Source organism: Notolepis coatsorum, assembly GCF_963971535.1.
Source record: "Notolepis coatsorum genome assembly, chromosome: 1".
Lineage (NCBI taxonomy): Eukaryota > Metazoa > Chordata > Actinopteri > Aulopiformes > Paralepididae > Notolepis > Notolepis coatsorum.
The window spans coordinates 230,297,522-230,319,132 of record NC_140165.1 but is presented as its reverse complement, the minus strand read 5'-3'; the positions used below and the strand labels follow the sequence as shown (position 1 = coordinate 230,319,132).

The 21,611-nt window shown below is 45.6% G+C and overlaps 1 protein-coding gene across 1 annotated transcript in view; it reads right to left on the bottom strand.

The window, feature by feature from the left end:
- atp1b3b (ATPase Na+/K+ transporting subunit beta 3b) overlaps positions 1 to 21,611 on the bottom strand; it is an 86,545-nt gene that overhangs the window by 32,774 nt on the left and 32,160 nt on the right. The window contains exon 2 of the mRNA XM_084325630.1: positions 2,901 to 3,029. Coding sequence (XP_084181756.1) covers positions 2,901 to 3,029 — 129 coding nt within the window. The remainder of the gene's footprint in view (positions 1 to 2,900; positions 3,030 to 21,611) is intronic.

Below are 21,611 nucleotides of genomic sequence, written 5' to 3'. Positions count from 1 at the left end.
TGCAGAAGTGAAGGGTTTCCAGAAGTCGTTAAAAAATTTCAAAATTTCAAGTGCATTCGTCGGTCACGTGTGGCGTGGGGTACTAAAGCAATTGTTGTTGAGCGACAGCTGATCGCATCGCAAGGCGACGTTGCTCGCCTTCCGTCTGCTTTGGGCTTAAGGTGTCACTTTCTTTCATAGCGGACTGAAACAAAATGCAAACCTATTCCTCGAGATGAAAATAGCCAATAATTCAACAATAACCACATTTGGAACAGCCAACTCAGAGAAGATTGCACTGCCAAAGAGAAGCAGAGGAAATTCAATCAAATTATAAATCCCCAGTGAATCTCTAGTTACATCAATATTGTACTGTCAGAACAGTCTCATATTTATACTGTATGAGTTTGTTATTTTAGCACCCTCATCTTGTTATCAACCAAGAAATGTACGCACTGCCCGGCCACTCGTCTCCGGGGTGACACTTCAACGTTCCTATTGGCGATGCAAATGCAAACTGATAAGAAGCCCTGAACATAGACATACAGATCCAGCTCTTAAAAATCAAACCTCTACTGCAAGGGCACAGTGTCGTTAACGCCTTGTTAACATCACTGCCAGGTTAATGGTGCATGATTACTGCAGTAGCAGAGCAGAGCTCAGAGACCTGAGAGCTGCATCTGTATATAAAGGCTAGATGACTCACCCACGCTGCTGGCCAATGGAGACCGATGTTGCCACATGGCGGCCATCTTGTCACATGGCGGCCATCTTGCCACAGGCAGCACGCCCACTCATAACATGAATGTCTATGGTGCATGTACTATTGAAATAACCATTTTCAAACGGTTTGGTTTGTTATAAACATCAGAGATGTAGTTATCATACGGCATACTTATAATGGACTTTGATATGAAAATAATTTCAACATGTCCAAGCATCCTGAATCATATCGTTTGTAATAAACCACACCGTTGAGCAAGCTATGGTTATTTCAATAGTACATGCACCATAGGCATTCATGTTATGAGTGGGCGTGCTGCCTGTGACAAGATGGCCGCCAGTGAACTACGCTGGAGACTCCGCCTTGCACCATCTAGTTATATATATCTATGGCCCTGAAGGTATGTAGTTCTTGGGGAGCTCCCAGTGGGTAGTTCCTCTCAGAGAGCTCCCAGTGGGTAGTTCCTCTCAGGGAGCTCCCAGTGGGTAGTTCCTCTCAGAGAGCTCCCAGTGGGTAGTTCCTCTCAGAGAGCTCCCAGTGGGTAGTTCCTCTCAGAGAGCTCCCAGTGGGTAGTTCCTCTCAGAGAGCTCCCAGTGGGTAGTTCCTCTCAGAGAGCTCCCAGTGGGTAGTTCCTCTCAGAGAGCTCCCAGTGGGTAGTTCCTCTCAGGGAGCTCCCAGTGGGTAGTTCCTCTCAGAGAGCTCCCAGTGGGTAGTTCCTCTCAGAGAGCTCCCAGTGGGTAGTTCCTCTCAGAGAGCTCCCAGTGGGTAGTTCCTCTCAGGGAGCTCCCAGTGGGTAGTTCCTCTCAGAGAGCTCCCAGTGGGTAGTTCCTCTCAGAGAGCTCCCAGTGGGCAGTTCCCCTCGGGGAGTCCCCTGAACTGGTACGAAAATGCCCCCTAACATGGTTACCAACTGCACTAGCAGTGATAATGCTAACTGTACTAGCAACAATATTATCAGTACTAGCAATAATGCTAACTGTATGAGAAAAAAGATTAACTCTGCTCTGCAGCAAAAATAAGCGACAGTATGTAAATGAAACATGACTTGTGTGCAGCAGCGTGTTTCATTTTGTATGGTCATTGTTCAACACACCTTGTTATTTAAGCTTGAAAGGCAACTGAGGTTTCCCTCATTTAGAATTAGCCCGTGTGAACCACAAACAAAGCTAGTTTATTAACCCATTCATTTTTCCATTCCGAAAGAGCTGCCCTCCCATATTTGGGCCGAAAAATGACCATGCGTGTGAGAGGCCTATGCCACGCCTCGTGTAGATCATGTGACTCATTGCAGGAAGTGAGAAGGACTTGGTTAATCTCCCTTTGAAAGGTCTGTGGTACGAGAGGGGGATGAGAGAGGACTGTGTGTCTAAGGAAACGCTGTAGTGACAGATGTTGCACACGTTAAAGCAGCCATCTCTCTCTTACCTGGGGTGGCCACACGTTAAAGCAGCCATCTCTCTCTTACCTGGGGTGGCCACACGTTAAAGCAGCCATCTCTCTCTTACCTGGGGTGGCCACACGTTAAAGCAGCCATCTATCTCTTACCTGGGGTGGCCACACGTTAAAGCAGCCATCTCTCTCTTACCTGGGGTGGCCACACGTTAAAGCAGCCATCTCTCTCTTACCTGGGGTGGCCACACGTTAAAGCAGCCATCTCTCTCTTACCTGGGGTGGCCACACGTTAAAGTAGCCATCTCTCTCTTACCTGGGGTGGCCACACGTTAAAGCAGCCATCTATCTCTTACCTGGGGTGGCCACACGTTAAAGTAGCCATCTCTCTCTTACCTGGGGTGGCCACACGTTAAAGCAGCCATCTCTCTCTTACCTGGGGTGGCCACACGTTAAAGCAGCCATCTCTCTCTTACCTGGGGTGGCCACACGTTAAAGCAGCCATCTCTCTCTTACCTGGGGTGGCCACACGTTAAAGCAGCCATCTCTCTCTTACCTGGGGTGGCCACACACACGTTAAAGCAGCCATCTATCTCTTACCTGGGGTGGCCACACGTTAAAGCAGCCATCTCTCTCTTACCTGGGGTGGCCACACACACGTTAAAGCAGCCATCTATCTCTTACCTGGGGTGGCCACACGTTAAAGCAGCCATCTCTCTCTTACCTGGGGTGGCCACACACACGTTAAAGCAGCCATCTATCTCTTACCTGGGGTGGCCACACGTTAAAGCAGCCATCTATCTCTTACCTGGGGTGGCCACACGGTCTCTGTACGTAGGAACGTTGTCATCCAGCGTCTGCAACATCACCCACATGGTGAGAGTAAACATCCCCGCCAGGAAGCCATAGAACACCAGGTAGAAGAGCAGAATCAGAGCTGGAGAGAGGAGGAGGAGAAAGGAGAAGATAAAGAGTAGGGAGAGGAGGAGGAAAGATGGGAGATGGAGGTGAGGAGGAAGAGGAATGAGAAGAGAAAGAGGGAGAGGAGGAGGAAAGATGGGAGATGGAAGAGAGGAGGAAGAGGAATGAGAAGAGAAAGAGGGAGAGGAGGAGGAAAGATGGGAGATGGAAGAGAGGAGGAAGAGGAAGGAGAAGAAAAATATGAGAAAACAGGATGGAGGAGAAGGGGAGAGAGTGCGCAGGATGAGGTGGAGCAGGAGAGGGATGGGGAGAGAGGCGAGAGAGATGGAGGAGAGGGCGAGAGGGGAGGTGCAGAACAGTGGAGAGGTGGTTAAGTGAAAGAGAGAGAAAGTGAGGGAGAGAGAGACAACGAGAGATGGAGACAGAGAGAGGCAGTCAGAGAGAAAGACAGATAGGGGGAGAGGGAGAGAGACACAGAAAGAGAGTTTAATTATTCTCTGTTAATCACATCAGAGGCATTCTTCACAGCAGCACAGGTCACATGACTCCATTCTGTTCCTGTGTAACTCTGGCAACTATGCTAATTTGTTACTACAGGGAACTGGTTTACCCCAATCTCATCCCCAAGGGAGGGAGGGGGAGTGGGCGGGATGGAAGACAGAGGAGGAGGAGGAGGAGGAGGAGAAGAGAGAGAGATGGGGCAGGAGTAGGTTTCTTTTGTATTGCTTTTTGTCAGTTTCATTCATTCAATCTCCTCGAAAGATCACTGAGAGCAGGCTCTCATTTACAAGGAGGAACAATACATGATATAAAAACAATATAAAAACAGAAAAGTAAATCAATTAAGCTATTTAAATCAATCAAAACAACTACAGACTGAGGTGAAATGGTTGGCCAGTATATATTTAAACTGACCAATGGATAGTATTGAGTTTAGTGCTTTGCAAAATACTTAGGTAAGGTAAGGTGCTTTGTAAAACATTCCACGTATCAGGGGCACAGATACTAAAAGCCGATAATTCAGTGCAAACTCTGGAGACCGTAAGCATTCTCGAAGACACTCTGATGTCACGAGACCGCCACCATCTTGGTATGAGGGAAAACAAACGGATTTGTACGATCAAATGTATGGGTTGAGCTCCGTTTTTATTACATGTTTTAAGCATGAAGCTGCTCTGCTGTGTTACGTTTTGTACTAATAACAAACACAGAAATCCAAATCACAAGTTTTATATAATACCAGCTGAGGCATCATGGAGGAAAAAGTGGCTGGCGGCTAACGTTCGTATAACTCCCTCTGGTGTTGTGGTCGTGGTAGCTACATGCTAAGCTAACGTGAATTACATCATATCGAACCGATAGGAGCTTATCTAATCTTACGTGGTGGTACCACGTGTGCCACTACCCGATCAAACATCCACGTAAGATTAGATAAGATAAGCTCCTATCGGTTCGATATGATATAATTAACGTTAGCTTAGCATGTAGCTATTTGTCAGGGTTAACGTAGCTAACGTTAGCTGCCAGCCACTTTTTCCTCCGTGATGGTATAAAACTTGCGATTTGGATTTCTGTTTTTGTTAGTAGTACAAAACGTAACACAGCAGCTCTTTGGCATTGTGATGCACTGAAGAAAATTACCCTCGATTGTGTATAGGTAATTTGCCGCTTTTCGAAATCCATTTCTGCACTAAATGAAGCGTTCACAATGTAGCCGGGGGGGGCGTGTTTCCCCCACGCCGCAGTTGCGTAGCAACAACATCAAGAAGTTGACTTCGAGAATTCCAGTCCAGTGATGTAGGGTGGGAACGGAAGATCATCAATAATGGCTTCATACAGAAACGGATACCAATGCAAGTCACGTCTCTCTGCCACTCTGCCAGAGAAACCTTATCACTTCAAGAGACATTGTAACTCTGTGCGTCAGTTCAAATGTAACTGTGACAGAGAGAGAGACTCTGAAATGGGAGATGTCAAGTCAAGTTCCTTTATTAATCCCCTTGGGGAAATTCAAGTGTCATAGCAGCATGGGGGGGGGGGGGGGGGTACAGGTAGTTAATTTATAACATTCTGCAGTTGGTGAAGAGCTGCTGTAGCTCCTGGCTCAGAGCTATAGGTGCCTCGGTTTGCACCACAGACATCGGGTCTCCAGCGCAAGTCGGACAAAATTGACGCTGTTGGTCATGCGATCACCTTTGCAAGGGGCGGGTCAAAACTCAGAATCAACTAATCTCAAACAAGCCTAGTTTCTTCACTTGATGCCACAAGTCCACCTGTGGCCATTCTGCGGCAGCCATTTTGTGTCCTGTCTGCCTGATAAGCATTTGGTTCCATTCAAGTGGGGACACAACATGGCTACTTACAATGAAATCACCACAGTCCTCTCAAGACCCAGGCAGGATTATAAACCAGTTAAATGTGGAGAATAAAGGAGGGGATGAGTGGAAGGAGATGAGAGGAGTAGCGAAGAGAGGAGAGGAAAGTAGAGGAGAAGAGGGAAATAGAAGAGGGGAGGAGAGGAGAGGAAATTATAGCAGTGGAGAGGAGGGGAAGAGAGGAGAGAGAAAAAAAGAGAAGAGAGGAGAGAGAGGAGAGAAGAGGATGAGGGGAGGAGAGGAGATAAGAGGTGAAGAGAGAGGAGGTAAAAGAGGAGAGGAGAGGGGATAAGAGGAGAGGAGAGAAGAGGTGAAGAGAGAAGGAGAGAAGAGGAGAGGAACAGAGAACAGATAGTCAGTGTGTGACAGCAGATGAACCAACAAGCCACTAAGATCACAACTAACTAACACAGACAACACTCCTGACATGAAGGTGGGGCGGTTAATGGTGATGAACAAAGTTGGGGATAAGAATAGAGAGAAGGGAGGAGGAGAGGAAGAGACTAGTAGAGGAGAAGAAGAGGGGGGGGGGGTTGGAGAGGAGAAAAGGATGGTAAGTAAAGAGGAGGAGAGAGGCTGAGAGGAGAGCTGATAGGAGGGGAGATGAGAGGAGGAAATGGCAGGGCAGTAGAGGAAGAGAGGAGGAGAAGAAGAAGAGGAGATGACAGGGCAGTAGATGAGGAGAAGAAGAGAAGACAAATGAGTGAAAGTGAACAGATGGAGAAAATAAACTGTATTGTGGAGCAGACTGTCCTCTAATACAGCAGCTGTCTTCATCCATCAAAACAAGATGAAAAGAAGAGGCACAGAAAAACACATCAAAGAGAGAGAGAGAGGGCGTTATAATGATGATGAAGGGATGAATGGAGGACGAGAGGAGAGGGGGATGCATCAGTGAGATGGGGAGAGACAGATGTGAGAATAGAAGAGAAAAGATATATACATCTAAGGATGAAGAGAAAGAGGAATTAATTAATTTCTAAACAATTTCTGTGTTTTAGTTTTTAAACAATGAAGACGTATGTGGCGGAATATCAAAATTATACGCTAATTAAAAAAACATTTAATTAAATTAAGAGGGAAAGAAAGAAAGAAAGAAAGAGATGAGAGGAAAGGAGAGACAGGAGAGAGAAATGGAGAGCAGGACGAGAGAAGAGAGGTGAGATGAAAGGATAGAAGAGGAGAGGAGAAGAGTATCTGAGAGACAGGAGAGGACACAGTGGGAGGAAGATACAGTTAGTGATAAGACAGAGAGAGATATCTTGAGTTTAATTATAGATGTGTTTCTTGGTTTGGCTTGGTCTGCGAGGTAGGCTATTACTATAAATAGTATGTGTGGGAGGACAGAGAGAGAGAGAGAGAGAGAGAGAGAGAGAGAGAGAGAGAGAGAGAGAGAGAGAGAGATGGCATGGAACCGCTCTGGCCTGAGGAGGGGAGCGTGCGCAAAAAACATACATACGCACAGAGTTACACATGCACACAGACACATATACACACATACACTAGTACCGCGCAAGCGTGTCGCTCAGAGAGGCGTACAGAGGCATAGCGTATGTAGGCTATGGACATGTACTGTAGTACAGTACACACACACACTTTATGACATACGTCACGTGTCACACCACTGCTGTCGAGAGTGACGAGCTGCTCACTCGCATGACCTCAGAGAGGCAGAGATGGAGAGAAATCACTCTTTCTCCTATTAAACACACACGAGGGAGAGTGACAGAAGACATGGCTTCCTGACGTCCTGCGTTCCCCGGCAGAAGTCCTCGTTCTGCTCCCACTGCACTTCCAGAGAAGCATTCTACACCATTATCCCGTTGTCTTCCGACTCAAGAACTATTAGGAACGTCTGACCACTAAGTGTGTTCGACTCTTAACCACTAAAACCGGCACGGACTACAACGTATATCGTGCCAGTTAGGGTACCTTGTGTTTATTTTTTCCTCATATTTTTATATTCAGAGTTAATTTGTTTACCCTGTGTATTTCTCTCATATTTTTTATATTCAGATAAAATTGTATTGTCTATATTTATATCTTTCTACTATTACCCCGACCCCCCTTCCCCCCCCCCCCCCCCCCCCATCATGTTGCTATGACGCCCGAATTTTCCCAAGTGGATCAATAAAGGAATATCTTATCTTATCTTATGGTGTAATGCTCAACTCATGGAACGAAGGTGGTGAGCCGGACTCAAACATACAGCGCTGTGAGTAGGGCTGGGCGATGTGAGCCGGACTCAAACATACAGCGCTGTGAGTAGGGCTGGGCGATGTGAGCTGAGCCGGACTCAAACATACAGCGCTGTGAGTAGGGCTGGGCGATGTGGGCCGGACTCAAACATACAGCGCTGTGAGTAGGGCTGGCCGATGTGGGCCGGACTCAAACATACAGCGCTGTGAGTAGGGCTGGCCGATGTGAGCCGGACTAAGACCGAAATTGGAGAGTGGAACAAAACGCACAAATGCCATCCCTGTGCACATTCAAGTACCACCGGCACGGTCCATCGTGATATTGGAGATGGATCGAGCAATAGACTGTTACTGTACCACCCATGTAGCTGTCAAAGCTCCATCACAAATGCAGTTATGTGAATAGAAAGGGATTCCACTCAGTCAATGTTGTGATGCGCATTTGCCTGATACATGTCGTTGCTGCATGCCGGGAGGAAAGCGATGCTGCATGTTTTCAATTAATTAAATAAAACGGATACTTTCTGCAAGGGTTTACTGACTGTCATACAAATAATCAACCAACTACATACTGTAACTTTTTTATTTACATTGTGACAACAGCCTTGTGAGCTCCCGCACACAGACATGATGGAATTCAAGTTCAAGTTTGTATTGATCAGGGGCGGCTAGGTGGTGTAGTGGGCAAGGCGCTCGCCACCAATGCAGGAGACGCTGGGTTCGAGCCCAGCTCTCCGCATTGCTATCAGCTTGGCTGGTCGTTCATACTAACACAATTGGCAGTGTTAGGGGTGGGAAAGCTGATGGGTGGGGATCGGACGTTGTGGACAGCGACTCCTACAGGTCGGTTGGTGCGCCTGCGCAGCAGAATCAGGAAGCGACGGGGGCGGCGTGTCCCTCCCACGTAGACCCCCGACGCTGAGAGATCGCGCTGTGAGGGTGAAAAGATGCGACGGCTGCTTCCTCGAGTACCGGAGGGGACACGTGATGTAAGGCTTCGTCCACATTGCAGCCGGCTTGTGGGAGGCATGGCCTAACAGCGTTCGAGACAGGGGAGGGTAGAATTGGACGATATGAAATCGGGATGGGAGAAAAATAGAAAAATGGGAGAAAAAAGTAGATAAAAAAAATAAGTTTGTATTGATCACATATAGGCAGGCTACACATGGCGTAGGCTATGGCAGTGAGATTCATTGTTCTTGTATATGCTCTCGTATTATTGTTTATATAGGCTACCTAATACCGACATCAAAATAGATTGTATGCCTCTACAAATCATATGCAGGTAGAACATTTACGGAGAACTTTAATCCCTGGGTATTAATCGAACGAAACGAAGAAAAGGCATATTCCAGCATGGTTATTAATGACACCAATGGCAAACAGTGGTTAACGGTCTTTATTAGTGTTTGCGCTGCCCAAGCAGCAATGGTCTTTTAAGTTAATAGATATCATATCCGACATCACCGTAGTGTACATGTCTGTCAGCCTGTCGCATATTTCTCCCATAACACGCTTCGCTCGGCTTAGTCCACTTTTCCACATTTCATGGGGGTGTTCCATTACCGTATATGGTTAATTACGGGCGGTGCTATATGCAAATACTTAAAATCGTGCACGAGCGCGGAGCGTAGAACAAATGGTATTTATCAACACGGAGTGTTTTCTGTGCGTACACACATTCTAAATTCTGTGCTTAAGAATGAAAATAGAACACTTTCTAAGAATTGTTGATAAATGAGGGCCCAGGTTCCATGTGGTTTGTGCTGTTCATACTGTCATGAATCTAAGTTACATAATGAGCAAAAAAGAAAAATCAGATGTGGGCCACTTTTGCCTGCAGTGTGAACGTAGCCTTAGACAGAATTGTGCGCAACACTATCACTAATTGATCACAATGTGATCCTGGTACGATGATGCGTTATAATTATTGAATCATCATCCAGCGTTAGTCGCCGGCAGATGGAATGAGTCTCAGTCCACTGACCCGCAGCACTGCCCCCGTCACTCACTCACTGTTTATCTGATCTGCAATACTGTGACTGGAACTCTCTCCATTAAATTACCTCTAATGAGCCACGTTTTGGTACCAGATGGAAAAACCAAAGACTGAACAACTAACCTACTAGTGACCTTCGAGGAAGAGCAGGGGTGGGGAGAGGACAAGAGAGGAGACACACTGCCATTGGCTGGCTTCCACTCTGCAGTAAAATCATTGATCCAGCACCCCGATCAAAGACCAATCTCTAGTCTGGCCATTAGAAGTCAATAGGAGGGGAGCGGCTGGGTAGTGAGGTAGAGAGGTAGAGGTAGAGAGGGAGTGAGGTAGAGAGGGAGTGAGGTAGAGAGGTAGAGAGGGAGTGAGGTAGAGAGGGAGTGAGGGAGTGAGGTAGAGAAGTAGAGATGTAGAGAGATAGAGAGGTAGAGAGATAGAGATGTAGAGAGATAGAGATGTAGAGAGATAGAGATGTAGAGATGTAGATAGGGAGTGAGGGAGTGAGGTAGAGAGATAGTGAGGTAGAGAGGGAGTGAGGTAGAGAGATAGTGAGGTAGAGAGGGAGTGAGGTAGAGAGATAGTGAGGTAGAGAGGGAGTGAGGTAGAGAGGGAGTGAGGTAGTGAGGTAGAGAGGTAGTGAGGTAGAGATGTAGTGAGGTAGAGAGGTAGTGAGGTAGAGAGGTAGTGAGGTAGAGAGGTAGTGAGGTAGAGAGATAGTGAGGTAGAGAGGTAGTGAGGTAGAGGTAGTGAGGTAGAGAGATAGTGAGGTAGAGAGGGAGTGAGGTAGAGAGGGAGTGAGGTAGAGAGATAGTGAGGTAGAGAGGTAGTGAGGTAGAGAGGTAGTGAGGTAGAGAGGGAGTGAGGTAGAGAGGGAGTGAGGTAGAGAGGGAGTGAGGTAGAGAGGGAGTGAGGTAGAGAGATAGTGAGGTAGAGAGGTAGTGAGGTAGAGAGGTAGAGAGGTAGTGAGGTAGAGAGGGAGTGAGGTAGAGAGATAGTGAGGTAGAGAGGTAGTGAGGTAGAGAGGTAGTGAGGTAGAGAGGTAGAGAGGTAGAGAGGTAGTGAGGTAGAGAGGTAGAGAGGTAGAGAGGTAGTGAGGTAGAGAGGTAGTGAAGTAGAGAGGTAGTGAGGTAGAGAGGTAGTGAGGTAGAGAGATAGTGAGGTAGAGAGGGAGTGAGGTAGAGAGGGAGTGAGGTAGAGAGGTAGAGAGATAGAGAGGTAGAGAGGTAGTGAGGTAGAGAGGTAGTGAGGTAGAGAGGGAGTGAGGTAGAGAGGTAGAGAGGTAGAGAGGTAGAGAGGTAGTGAGGTAGAGAGATAGTGAGGTAGAGAGGGAGTGAGGTAGAGAGGGAGTGAGGTAGAGAGGTAGAGAGATAGAGAGGTAGAGAGGTAGAGAGGTAGTGAGGTAGAGAGGGAGTGAGGTAGAGAGGTAGAGAGGGAGTGAGGTAGAGAGGGAGTGAGGTAGAGAGGTAGAGAGGTAGAGAGGTAGAGAGGTAGAGAGGGAGTGAGGTAGAGAGGTAGTGAGGTAGAGAGGTAGTGAGGGAGTGAGGTAGAGAGGTAGAGAGGTAGTGAGGTAGTGAGGTAGAGAGGTAGTGAGGTAGAGAGGTAGTGAGGTAGAAAGGTAGTGAGGTAGTGAGGTAGTGAGGTAGTGAGGTAGAGAGGTAGTGAGCAGGGGAGGAAACTAACTTTTTGGCTTACCAGCCAACTGGCGAGTATCTGATTTTTTTTACCAGCCAAACAGATTTGTAACCAGACAAAAAAAATCGCTAATTGTGATAATTACTTCTTTGTATGTCTTCGTCTAAATAGATTTTCAATCATAGTAAAATAATCACACCGTGTCTCTACTCTTTAAAATATTTATTAGCATAAAACATTAATCTCTACTCTTCACAATATTAGCATAAAACATATTAACATGAAAGAGGTATCTATTCTGGACTGGGTTGGGCTGAACTGGGCAGTGAAAGATGCTGGGTTGGACTGGGTTGGGCAGTGAAAGAAAAAAACCGAAGTATGTTGTGAAGTGTATAGATAGATGTGAAATGTATAGATGTAGCAGTAGTCTATCTGTATGTCATATGTTATGATGAATTGAAAATGGGGGACCCTGATGTAAACAAGACGAAAGTCTTTCTCTGGGCTGCATCCCCTTAACAATTGTGTGTATTGAGCCGTACTGTATTGTACCCATTCTGCAATCTGTTAATAAAGTTTTCAATCAATCAATCAAGTTAACTTTGAACCTCCGTTGTCAAGCCTCGTCAATGTTGTGTATGCATCTGGGTAGGCACACTGTGCCTTTAAGACAGCACGGTGGTCTTACGACAGTGCTGTGAAGTACCGTCAAGTGTTGTGGTAACGTCAGTTGGGTTGGTGTGCTGTTATGCACAGTGCACTGGTTGAGCTTAGCTAGCCCCTTTCGTGACTGCGATGTGCAAGCCAGGGGCTTTTGAGCATGAAATAAAATGTCTAACCTTACGTCGTAGTCCGGTGCTTTTTTGGAAACATTATAGTCATAACAGATACACCTAGCTGGCTGCTTTGAGCACACGGGGCTAACGTTAGCTAGCAAGCAGCTATCGCTAAACGCTAACTAGAAGCTAACCACTGTATACAGTTCCAGTAGACTAACATTACACCTCTGTGATTTAAATGTGTCCTTAGTAACTTATACTCGAGGGTTGTGCTAGGGTTGGATGCAGTTCCCCGTTGGTCAGTCTGTCTGTTTTCCATCTTCTGCTGTGTTTAACGTTATCCGTTTGAGAGTGCTCCTGATGGCTAGCCTAGTAACGCAGGACTTTTATCATTATATGTCCGCGGGTTGGCCAGTACTGCGCGAACTTTTATTAAACATTATATGTCCGCGGGTGGTCTTGTGCAGTGCTCTCGTGCCACCGTCAACTAAAGCGAGCACTCAGAAGACGCGCACCGTTTGCCAGTGCAGTGATTGCAGAATGTTTTTTTTTTTTTTTTTTTTATACTCGCCAGACTGGCGAGTGGTCTTCATGAATCACTCGCCAAACGTAAAAAATACTCGCATTTGGCGAGTAAAGTGGCCTAATTTCCTCCCCTGGTAGTGAGGTAGTGAGGTAGTGAGGTAGTGAGGTAGTGAGGTAGAGAGTTAGTGAGGTAGAGAGGTAGAGAGGGAGTGAGGTAGAGATGTAGAGAGGTAGAGATGTAGTGAGGTAGAGAGTTAGAGATGTAGTGAGGTAGAGAGGTAGTGAGGTAGAGAGTTAGAGATGTAGTGAGGTAGAGATGTAGTGAGGTAGAGAGTTAGAGATGTAGTGAGGTAGAGAGGTAGTGAGGTAGAGAGTTAGAGTTGTAGAGATGTAGTGAGGTAGAGAGGTAGTGAGGTAGAGAGGGAGTGAGGTAGAGATGTAGAGAGGTAGAGATGTAGAGAGGTAGAGATGTAGTGAGGTAGAGATGTAGTGAGGTAGAGAGGGAGTGAGGTAGAGAGGGAGTGAGGTAGAGAGGTAGAGAGATAGAGAGGTAGAGAGGTAGTGAGGTAGAGAGGTAGTGAGGTAGAGAGGGAGTGAGGTAGAGAGGTAGAGAGGGAGTGAGGTAGAGAGGGAGTGAGGTAGAGAGGTAGAGAGGTAGAGAGGTAGAGAGGTAGAGAGGGAGTGAGGTAGAGAGGTAGTGAGGTAGAGAGGTAGTGAGGGAGTGAGGTAGAGAGGTAGAGAGGTAGTGAGGTAGTGAGGTAGAGAGGTAGTGAGGTAGAGAGGTAGTGAGGTAGAAAGGTAGTGAGGTAGTGAGGTAGTGAGGTAGTGAGGTAGAGAGGTAGTGAGCAGGGGAGGAAACTAACTTTTTGGCTTACCAGCCAACTGGCGAGTATCTGATTTTTTTTACCAGCCAAACAGATTTTTAACCAGACAAAAAAAATCGCTAATTGTGATAATTACTTCTTTGTATGTCTTCGTCTAAATAGATTTTCAATCATAGTAAAATAATCACACCGTGTCTCTACTCTTTAAAATATTTATTAGCATAAAACATTAATCTCTACTCTTCACAATATTAGCATAAAACATATTAACATGAAAGAGGTATCTATTCTGGACTGGGTTGGGCTGAACTGGGCAGTGAAAGATGCTGGGTTGGACTGGGTTGGGCAGTGAAAGAAAAAAACCGAAGTATGTTGTGAAGTGTATAGATAGATGTGAAATGTATAGATGTAGCAGTAGTCTATCTGTATGTCATATGTTATGATGAATTGAAAATGGGGGACCCTGATGTAAACAAGACGAAAGTCTTTCTCTGGGCTGCATCCCCTTAACAATTGTGTGTATTGAGCCGTACTGTATTGTACCCATTCTGCAATCTGTTAATAAAGTTTTCAATCAATCAATCAAGTTAACTTTGAACCTCCGTTGTCAAGCCTCGTCAATGTTGTGTATGCATCTGGGTAGGCACACTGTGCCTTTAAGACAGCACGGTGGTCTTACGACAGTGCTGTGAAGTACCGTCAAGTGTTGTGGTAACGTCAGTTGGGTTGGTGTGCTGTTATGCACAGTGCACTGGTTGAGCTTAGCTAGCCCCTTTCGTGACTGCGATGTGCAAGCCAGGGGCTTTTGAGCATGAAATAAAATGTCTAACCTTACGTCGTAGTCCGGTGCTTTTTTGGAAACATTATAGTCATAACAGATACACCTAGCTGGCTGCTTTGAGCACACGGGGCTAACGTTAGCTAGCAAGCAGCTATCGCTAAACGCTAACTAGAAGCTAACCACTGTATACAGTTCCAGTAGACTAACATTACACCTCTGTGATTTAAATGTGTCCTTAGTAACTTATACTCGAGGGTTGTGCTAGGGTTGGATGCAGTTCCCCGTTGGTCAGTCTGTCTGTTTTCCATCTTCTGCTGTGTTTAACGTTATCCGTTTGAGAGTGCTCCTGATGGCTAGCCTAGTAACGCAGGACTTTTATCATTATATGTCCGCGGGTTGGCCAGTACTGCGCGAACTTTTATTAAACATTATATGTCCGCGGGTGGTCTTGTGCAGTGCTCTCGTGCCACCGTCAACTAAAGCGAGCACTCAGAAGACGCGCACCGTTTGCCAGTGCAGTGATTGCAGAATGTTTTTTTTTATTTTTTTTTTATACTCGCCAGACTGGCGAGTGGTCTTCATGAATCACTCGCCAAACGTAAAAAATACTCGCATTTGGCGAGTAAAGTGGCCTAATTTCCTCCCCTGGTAGTGAGGTAGTGAGGTAGTGAGGTAGTGAGGTAGTGAGGTAGAGAGTTAGTGAGGTAGAGAGGTAGAGAGGGAGTGAGGTAGAGATGTAGAGAGGTAGAGATGTAGTGAGGTAGAGAGTTAGAGATGTAGTGAGGTAGAGAGGTAGTGAGGTAGAGAGTTAGAGATGTAGTGAGGTAGAGATGTAGTGAGGTAGAGAGTTAGAGATGTAGTGAGGTAGAGAGGTAGTGAGGTAGAGAGTTAGAGTTGTAGAGATGTAGTGAGGTAGAGAGGTAGTGAGGTAGAGAGGGAGTGAGGTAGAGATGTAGAGAGGTAGAGATGTAGAGAGGTAGAGATGTAGTGAGGTAGAGATGTAGTGAGGTAGAGAGGGAGTGAGGTAGAGAGGGAGTGAGGTAGAGAGGTAGAGAGATAGAGAGGTAGAGAGGTAGTGAGGTAGAGAGGTAGTGAGGTAGAGAGGGAGTGAGGTAGAGAGGTAGAGAGGGAGTGAGGTAGAGAGGGAGTGAGGTAGAGAGGTAGAGAGGTAGAGAGGTAGAGAGGTAGAGAGGGAGTGAGGTAGAGAGGTAGTGAGGTAGAGAGGTAGTGAGGGAGTGAGGTAGAGAGGTAGAGAGGTAGTGAGGTAGTGAGGTAGAGAGGTAGTGAGGTAGAGAGGTAGTGAGGTAGAAAGGTAGTGAGGTAGTGAGGTAGTGAGGTAGTGAGGTAGAGAGGTAGTGAGCAGGGGAGGAAACTAACTTTTTGGCTTACCAGCCAACTGGCGAGTATCTGATTTTTTTTACCAGCCAAACAGATTTTTAACCAGACAAAAAAAATCGCTAATTGTGATAATTACTTCTTTGTATGTCTTCGTCTAAATAGATTTTCAATCATAGTAAAATAATCACACCGTGTCTCTACTCTTTAAAATATTTATTAGCATAAAACATTAATCTCTACTCTTCACAATATTAGCATAAAACATATTAACATGAAAGAGGTATCTATTCTGGACTGGGTTGGGCTGAACTGGGCAGTGAAAGATGCTGGGTTGGACTGGGTTGGGCAGTGAAAGAAAAAAACCGAAGTATGTTGTGAAGTGTATAGATAGATGTGAAATGTATAGATGTAGCAGTAGTCTATCTGTATGTCATATGTTATGATGAATTGAAAATGGGGGACCCTGATGTAAACAAGACGAAAGTCTTTCTCTGGGCTGCATCCCCTTAACAATTGTGTGTATTGAGCCGTACTGTATTGTACCCATTCTGCAATCTGTTAATAAAGTTTTCAATCAATCAATCAAGTTAACTTTGAACCTCCGTTGTCAAGCCTCGTCAATGTTGTGTATGCATCTGGGTAGGCACACTGTGCCTTTAAGACAGCACGGTGGTCTTACGACAGTGCTGTGAAGTACCGTCAAGTGTTGTGGTAACGTCAGTTGGGTTGGTGTGCTGTTATGCACAGTGCACTGGTTGAGCTTAGCTAGCCCCTTTCGTGACTGCGATGTGCAAGCCAGGGGCTTTTGAGCATGAAATAAAATGTCTAACCTTACGTCGTAGTCCGGTGCTTTTTTGGAAACATTATAGTCATAACAGATACACCTAGCTGGCTGCTTTGAGCACACGGGGCTAACGTTAGCTAGCAAGCAGCTATCGCTAAACGCTAACTAGAAGCTAACCACTGTATACAGTTCCAGTAGACTAACATTACACCTCTGTGATTTAAATGTGTCCTTAGTAACTTATACTCGAGGGTTGTGCTAGGGTTGGATGCAGTTCCCCGTTGGTCAGTCTGTCTGTTTTCCATCTTCTGCTGTGTTTAACGTTATCCGTTTGAGAGTGCTCCTGATGGCTAGCCTAGTAACGCAGGACTTTTATCATTATATGTCCGCGGGTTGGCCAGTACTGCGCGAACTTTTATTAAACATTATATGTCCGCGGGTGGTCTTGTGCAGTGCTCTCGTGCCACCGTCAACTAAAGCGAGCACTCAGAAGACGCGCACCGTTTGCCAGTGCAGTGATTGCAGAATGTTTTTTTTTTTTTTTTTTATACTCGCCAGACTGGCGAGTGGTCTTCATGAATCACTCGCCAAACGTAAAAAATACTCGCATTTGGCGAGTAAAGTGGCCTAATTTCCTCCCCTGGTAGTGAGGTAGTGAGGTAGTGAGGTAGTGAGGTAGTGAGGTAGAGAGGTAGTGAGGTAGTGAGGTAGAGAGTTAGTGAGGTAGAGAGGTAGAGAGGGAGTGAGGTAGAGATGTAGAGAGGTAGAGATGTAGTGAGGTAGAGAGTTAGAGATGTAGTGAGGTAGAGAGGTAGTGAGGTAGAGAGTTAGAGATGTAGTGAGGTAGAGATGTAGTGAGGTAGAGAGTTAGAGATGTAGTGAGGTAGAGAGGTAGTGAGGTAGAGAGTTAGAGTTGTAGAGATGTAGTGAGGTAGAGGTAGTGAGGTAGAGAGGGAGTGAGGTAGAGATGTAGAGAGGTAGAGATGTAGAGAGGTAGAGATGTAGTGAGGTAGAGATGTAGTGAGGTAGAGAGGTAGTGAGGTAGAGAGTTAGAGTTGTAGAGATGTAGTGAGGTAGAGAGGTAGTGAGGTAGAGAGGGAGTGAGGTAGAGATGTAGTGAGGTAGAGAGTTAGAGATGTAGTGAGGTAGAGATGTAGTGAGGTAGAGAGGTAGAGAGGTAGAGAGATAGAGAGATAGAGATGTAGTGAGTTATAGATGTAGAGAGGTAGAGAGATAGAGAGGTAGAGAGGTCAGACGTCCATACGAACACCAATCGACAGTGTTCGCGGGTCGGAAGCTGGTGGGGTACGAGTCCCGGTCGTTGCAACAGCGACTCCAACTGGTCGGTCGAGGAGGGGATCTGGGGGAAATAGTGCGAACCTCCGCGCATGTTATGCTCTTCCCAGTGATACTCCTAGCAGTCAGGTGAAAAAAGCGGCTGGCCAGACCACCAGTAGGGCAGCGCAATGACCAGGAAGGGAATTGGCAAAACACCAAAATTGGGGGATGGGAGAAAATGTAAAAATAACTGAATATGATGGGAAATACATGCCCAGCACATATGCTATGTGTAGATCTGTTGACCTAGTCTGGCCATGTAGATCAAAGAACACATCGTGTTACAGAGCTGGTTAGACTGGTTTCTATGAAAATGAGACACGATGAAGCTAAATCTAAAATACTTGCAGCCATTTCACTGACTGTAACTGTATTTAGTCAGGGCATGCTGGAAAATGACCCTCTCATCCATAAAGGGGCACCAGAGTACTTGACTGTGGGAAGACTTTATGTTAGTAACTTCATGTCAGTGCTGTACCATCGCCCAAGGGACATCTATATGGGCGTTTTATTTATTTATTCTGAGTTATTTTGATCCTACCCTGTATAAATAACAACAAACGGCATACAAACATGAGAAACCATTCTACCACAGTAACCACCACACCCTAAAATGTCCCCACTCTGTACCAGTCCTCTATACAATGTCCCCACTCTGTACCAGTCCTCTATACAATGTCCCCACTCTGTACCAGTCCTCTATACAATGTCCCCACTCTGTACCAGTCCTCTATACAATGTCCCCACTCTGTACCAGTCCTCTATACAATGTCCCCACTCTGCACCAGTCCTCTATACAATGTCCCCACTCTGTACCAGTCCTCTATACAATGTCCCCACTCTGTACCAGTCCTCTATACAATGTCCCCACTCTGTACCAGTCCTCTATACAATGTCCCCACTCTGTACCAGTCCTCTATACAATGTCCCCACTCTGTACCAGTCCTCTATACAATGTCCCCACTCTGCACCAGTCCTCTATACAATGTCCCCACTCTGTACCAGTCCTCTATACAATGTCCCCACTCTGTACCAGTCCTCTATACAATGTCCCCACTCTGTACCAGTCCTCTATACAATGTCCCCACTCTGTACCAGTCCTCTCTATACAATGTCCCCACTCTGCACGAGGGTCAGACCCACTCCTATCAGAGATCCGGGGGGGGGGGGGGGGGGATCAAAGAGAAGCAGGCTATTCTCGGTCCTCGCTCCACAATTGTGGAATGAAGTTCCCACCAGCGTTTCCGTTAGCCGGTAATTACCGGTATTTGACCGGCAAAATCTGTTGAAGTCCGACATATTTAATCTCTCCGGTCTTAACACTTTGGCTGCCGGAAAACGCCTAAACACGTCATTCCCGGCCATGCTCAAGTTGCCGAAGACGCTTTACAGCGTCTTTAATATCAATATTTCAGAAATCTGGGATCGGATTCATATTTCCCCTCCGCTGGCCTGAGATCCACCAGGAGGACCCACTGAGCTCTCTGGCGGTTCAGGAGCACCATCTGGTGGCCGATCGGCGCAATCGCTTAACAGGAAGTGCTATGGAGATTGTGCTGGTCGGCCGTATTACTTCCGGGCACTAGCTATAGGTTCCGGGACTCGATCTCGACACACTACATAGCGATCGATTGCCAATAACTCGATAAACAACATGATTTGGACGTATATACCATTATACAAGCTGGAGATGGACCGGGTAAATCGACATCCCATAATGGTAAAATTTCTACTCTACGATGATCGCCCAACGGCGCGCGGAGACTGGGGTGAGTTTTAGCGTGTAAAGTTACCGTCTTCGATACTAACTGCTATTATCAACATTTGACCCACATTAGATGATTGGTATAACGCTGCCCACGGAATTATAAACGCCCCCTAGCCCATCCGGTCAACATCAGATGACGTGTAGTAACTTCTAGAAGTACGTCTAGTTGGAATTTTTTATATCGTGCTGATTGCCATAAAACTGTATTGCATCATCAATATAATGTATTTGGGGCTATAGATCACGTTCTGGAGAAAGCTGCAGAAAGAGATGAAAACATACTTATACATTAGACCATACTTTACTATGAATATGTGAATGAAAAAGTTTAACGTTGCTACACAATGAACAATACATATAGGACTTTGAATGGGCCCTAATAATGGCAATGTAGCAATAGAATTTAAAAAGTTATAGCCCTGCAAAGAAGGGGACTTTCTCTATAGACAAATAGAGCCGGCAACCTACGGTTGATAATGAATTTAACCCATGGCAGCCAAAGTGTTAATGTCCGGTGAAAATAATTCCCTGAGTCTAAGCACAATTTGATTATTTGAATTGTATTAAAATAGGCTAAAATTAAATAGCCTATGCGATGAACGAAACAATCATTACATTTGTTTCATCGTTGCTTCTAATAATGACAACGACGTTGTCAGCGAGAGCTTAGTGCTGGGTGTGCGAACTTTTGTGAAGCTGCAGAGCCGGAGCAGCAGCAGCACAATGCAGTACTCCAGCAGTACTCCAATTCAGCCATTTTCAATTCAATGTTGGGTGGGGGGCGATGCTGTGCGGTCCCCAGAAAAGAGCCAATAACAGCTGAATCTGCTGCTCTGCATCGACATACTCTCGCAAATAAGTCATTGGGAGGTGGAGAGAGAGAGAGTCGTCACGCAAACCCACGATAATGTTGCCGTCTCTCTCTGCCAAATTTCTCAGTTCTTCGCTTGATATAATTAATACAAATGTCCAATATAACGGAATTCGTTAGCTCATAAAAATGTGATTATAACAGACTGTTGTTTATTAATGTCGGGCGACTGCCCACAGACACCTATTTGATTTAAAGTCGGCAGCAGCACGCGTCTCGGGACTTATTTTATTTGGAATATAATGACTTTATACGCAAAAGTAGCCTAGTTTTAAGTAAAAATATTATAAATCTACATGCCTTGATGATGTCATTCTTTTGTTTTGTTGTCATTCTTTTGCCTATCAATTGTTTTTAAGCTCAATAAACTCTGACCGGAATTTCTCTCATTTGACCGGTAGATTGAAATCTACCGGACACTGAGGCCGGCAACAATTTTTTCTAACAGAAACCCTGGTTCCCACCACAGTCAGGACAGCTGAAACATGCCCAATTTTCCGTCGTCGACTAAAAACACACTTCTTCAAACAATATCTGAAATGAAGAAGAAAATAAATCAAACCTTCGTACTGTCTTTTACCATCATGCACTTTGCTAAATACTAGGGAATCTACTTTGCCTATACTACTACCTACTATGCTAATATATCTTCACTACAATGCACTCAAGTCTGTAGCACTCAAGTTCAATAGTGCTTGGTTGAACAATCCTACTTACCTTTAGCTGCCAGAGTTGTACCCTTCCTGCTGACTTGTTGTACAGAACATGTAAGTCGTTTTGGATAAAAGCGTCAGAGACCAAATTACTAAATGTAAATGTAATGCATGACCCCAAAATAACCACATCACACATAGTGGATAATTAATATTCCCAGAAGTATCTCACAACCTTCCATCAGTAAATTCATGTTAACAACCAAAGATTAGTATCGACCACCCATATAGATTAGATATTATATTCACCAGTGAGACATGAGAACAATCAGACCACTCTCTTTGGTTTGTCCCAGGTTGCCCTGAACCACAGACAACCCCCCTCCAAAAAAAAATCTCATTATTACCCTTACATACAATGTGAGGCTGGTGCCACCATGTAAGAACTACTCCATCCATCACACTCTCTAGCGGGAGGGAGAGGGAGAGAGAGAGAGAGAGAGAGGGAGAGAGGGAGAGGGAGAGAGGGAGAGAGAGAGAGGGAGACACAGACACTGGGAGACTGAGTGTGTGTATGTGTGTGTACACACTATGTCTGTATTTGTGTGTATGTGTACGTGTGTGTGTGTTTATGTGTATGCGTGTATGTGTATGTGTGTGTATATGTGTGTATGTGTGTGTATGTGTATGTGCAGGAGCTTCTCTGGGTCATTATTTTCCATGACATCCCCCACTT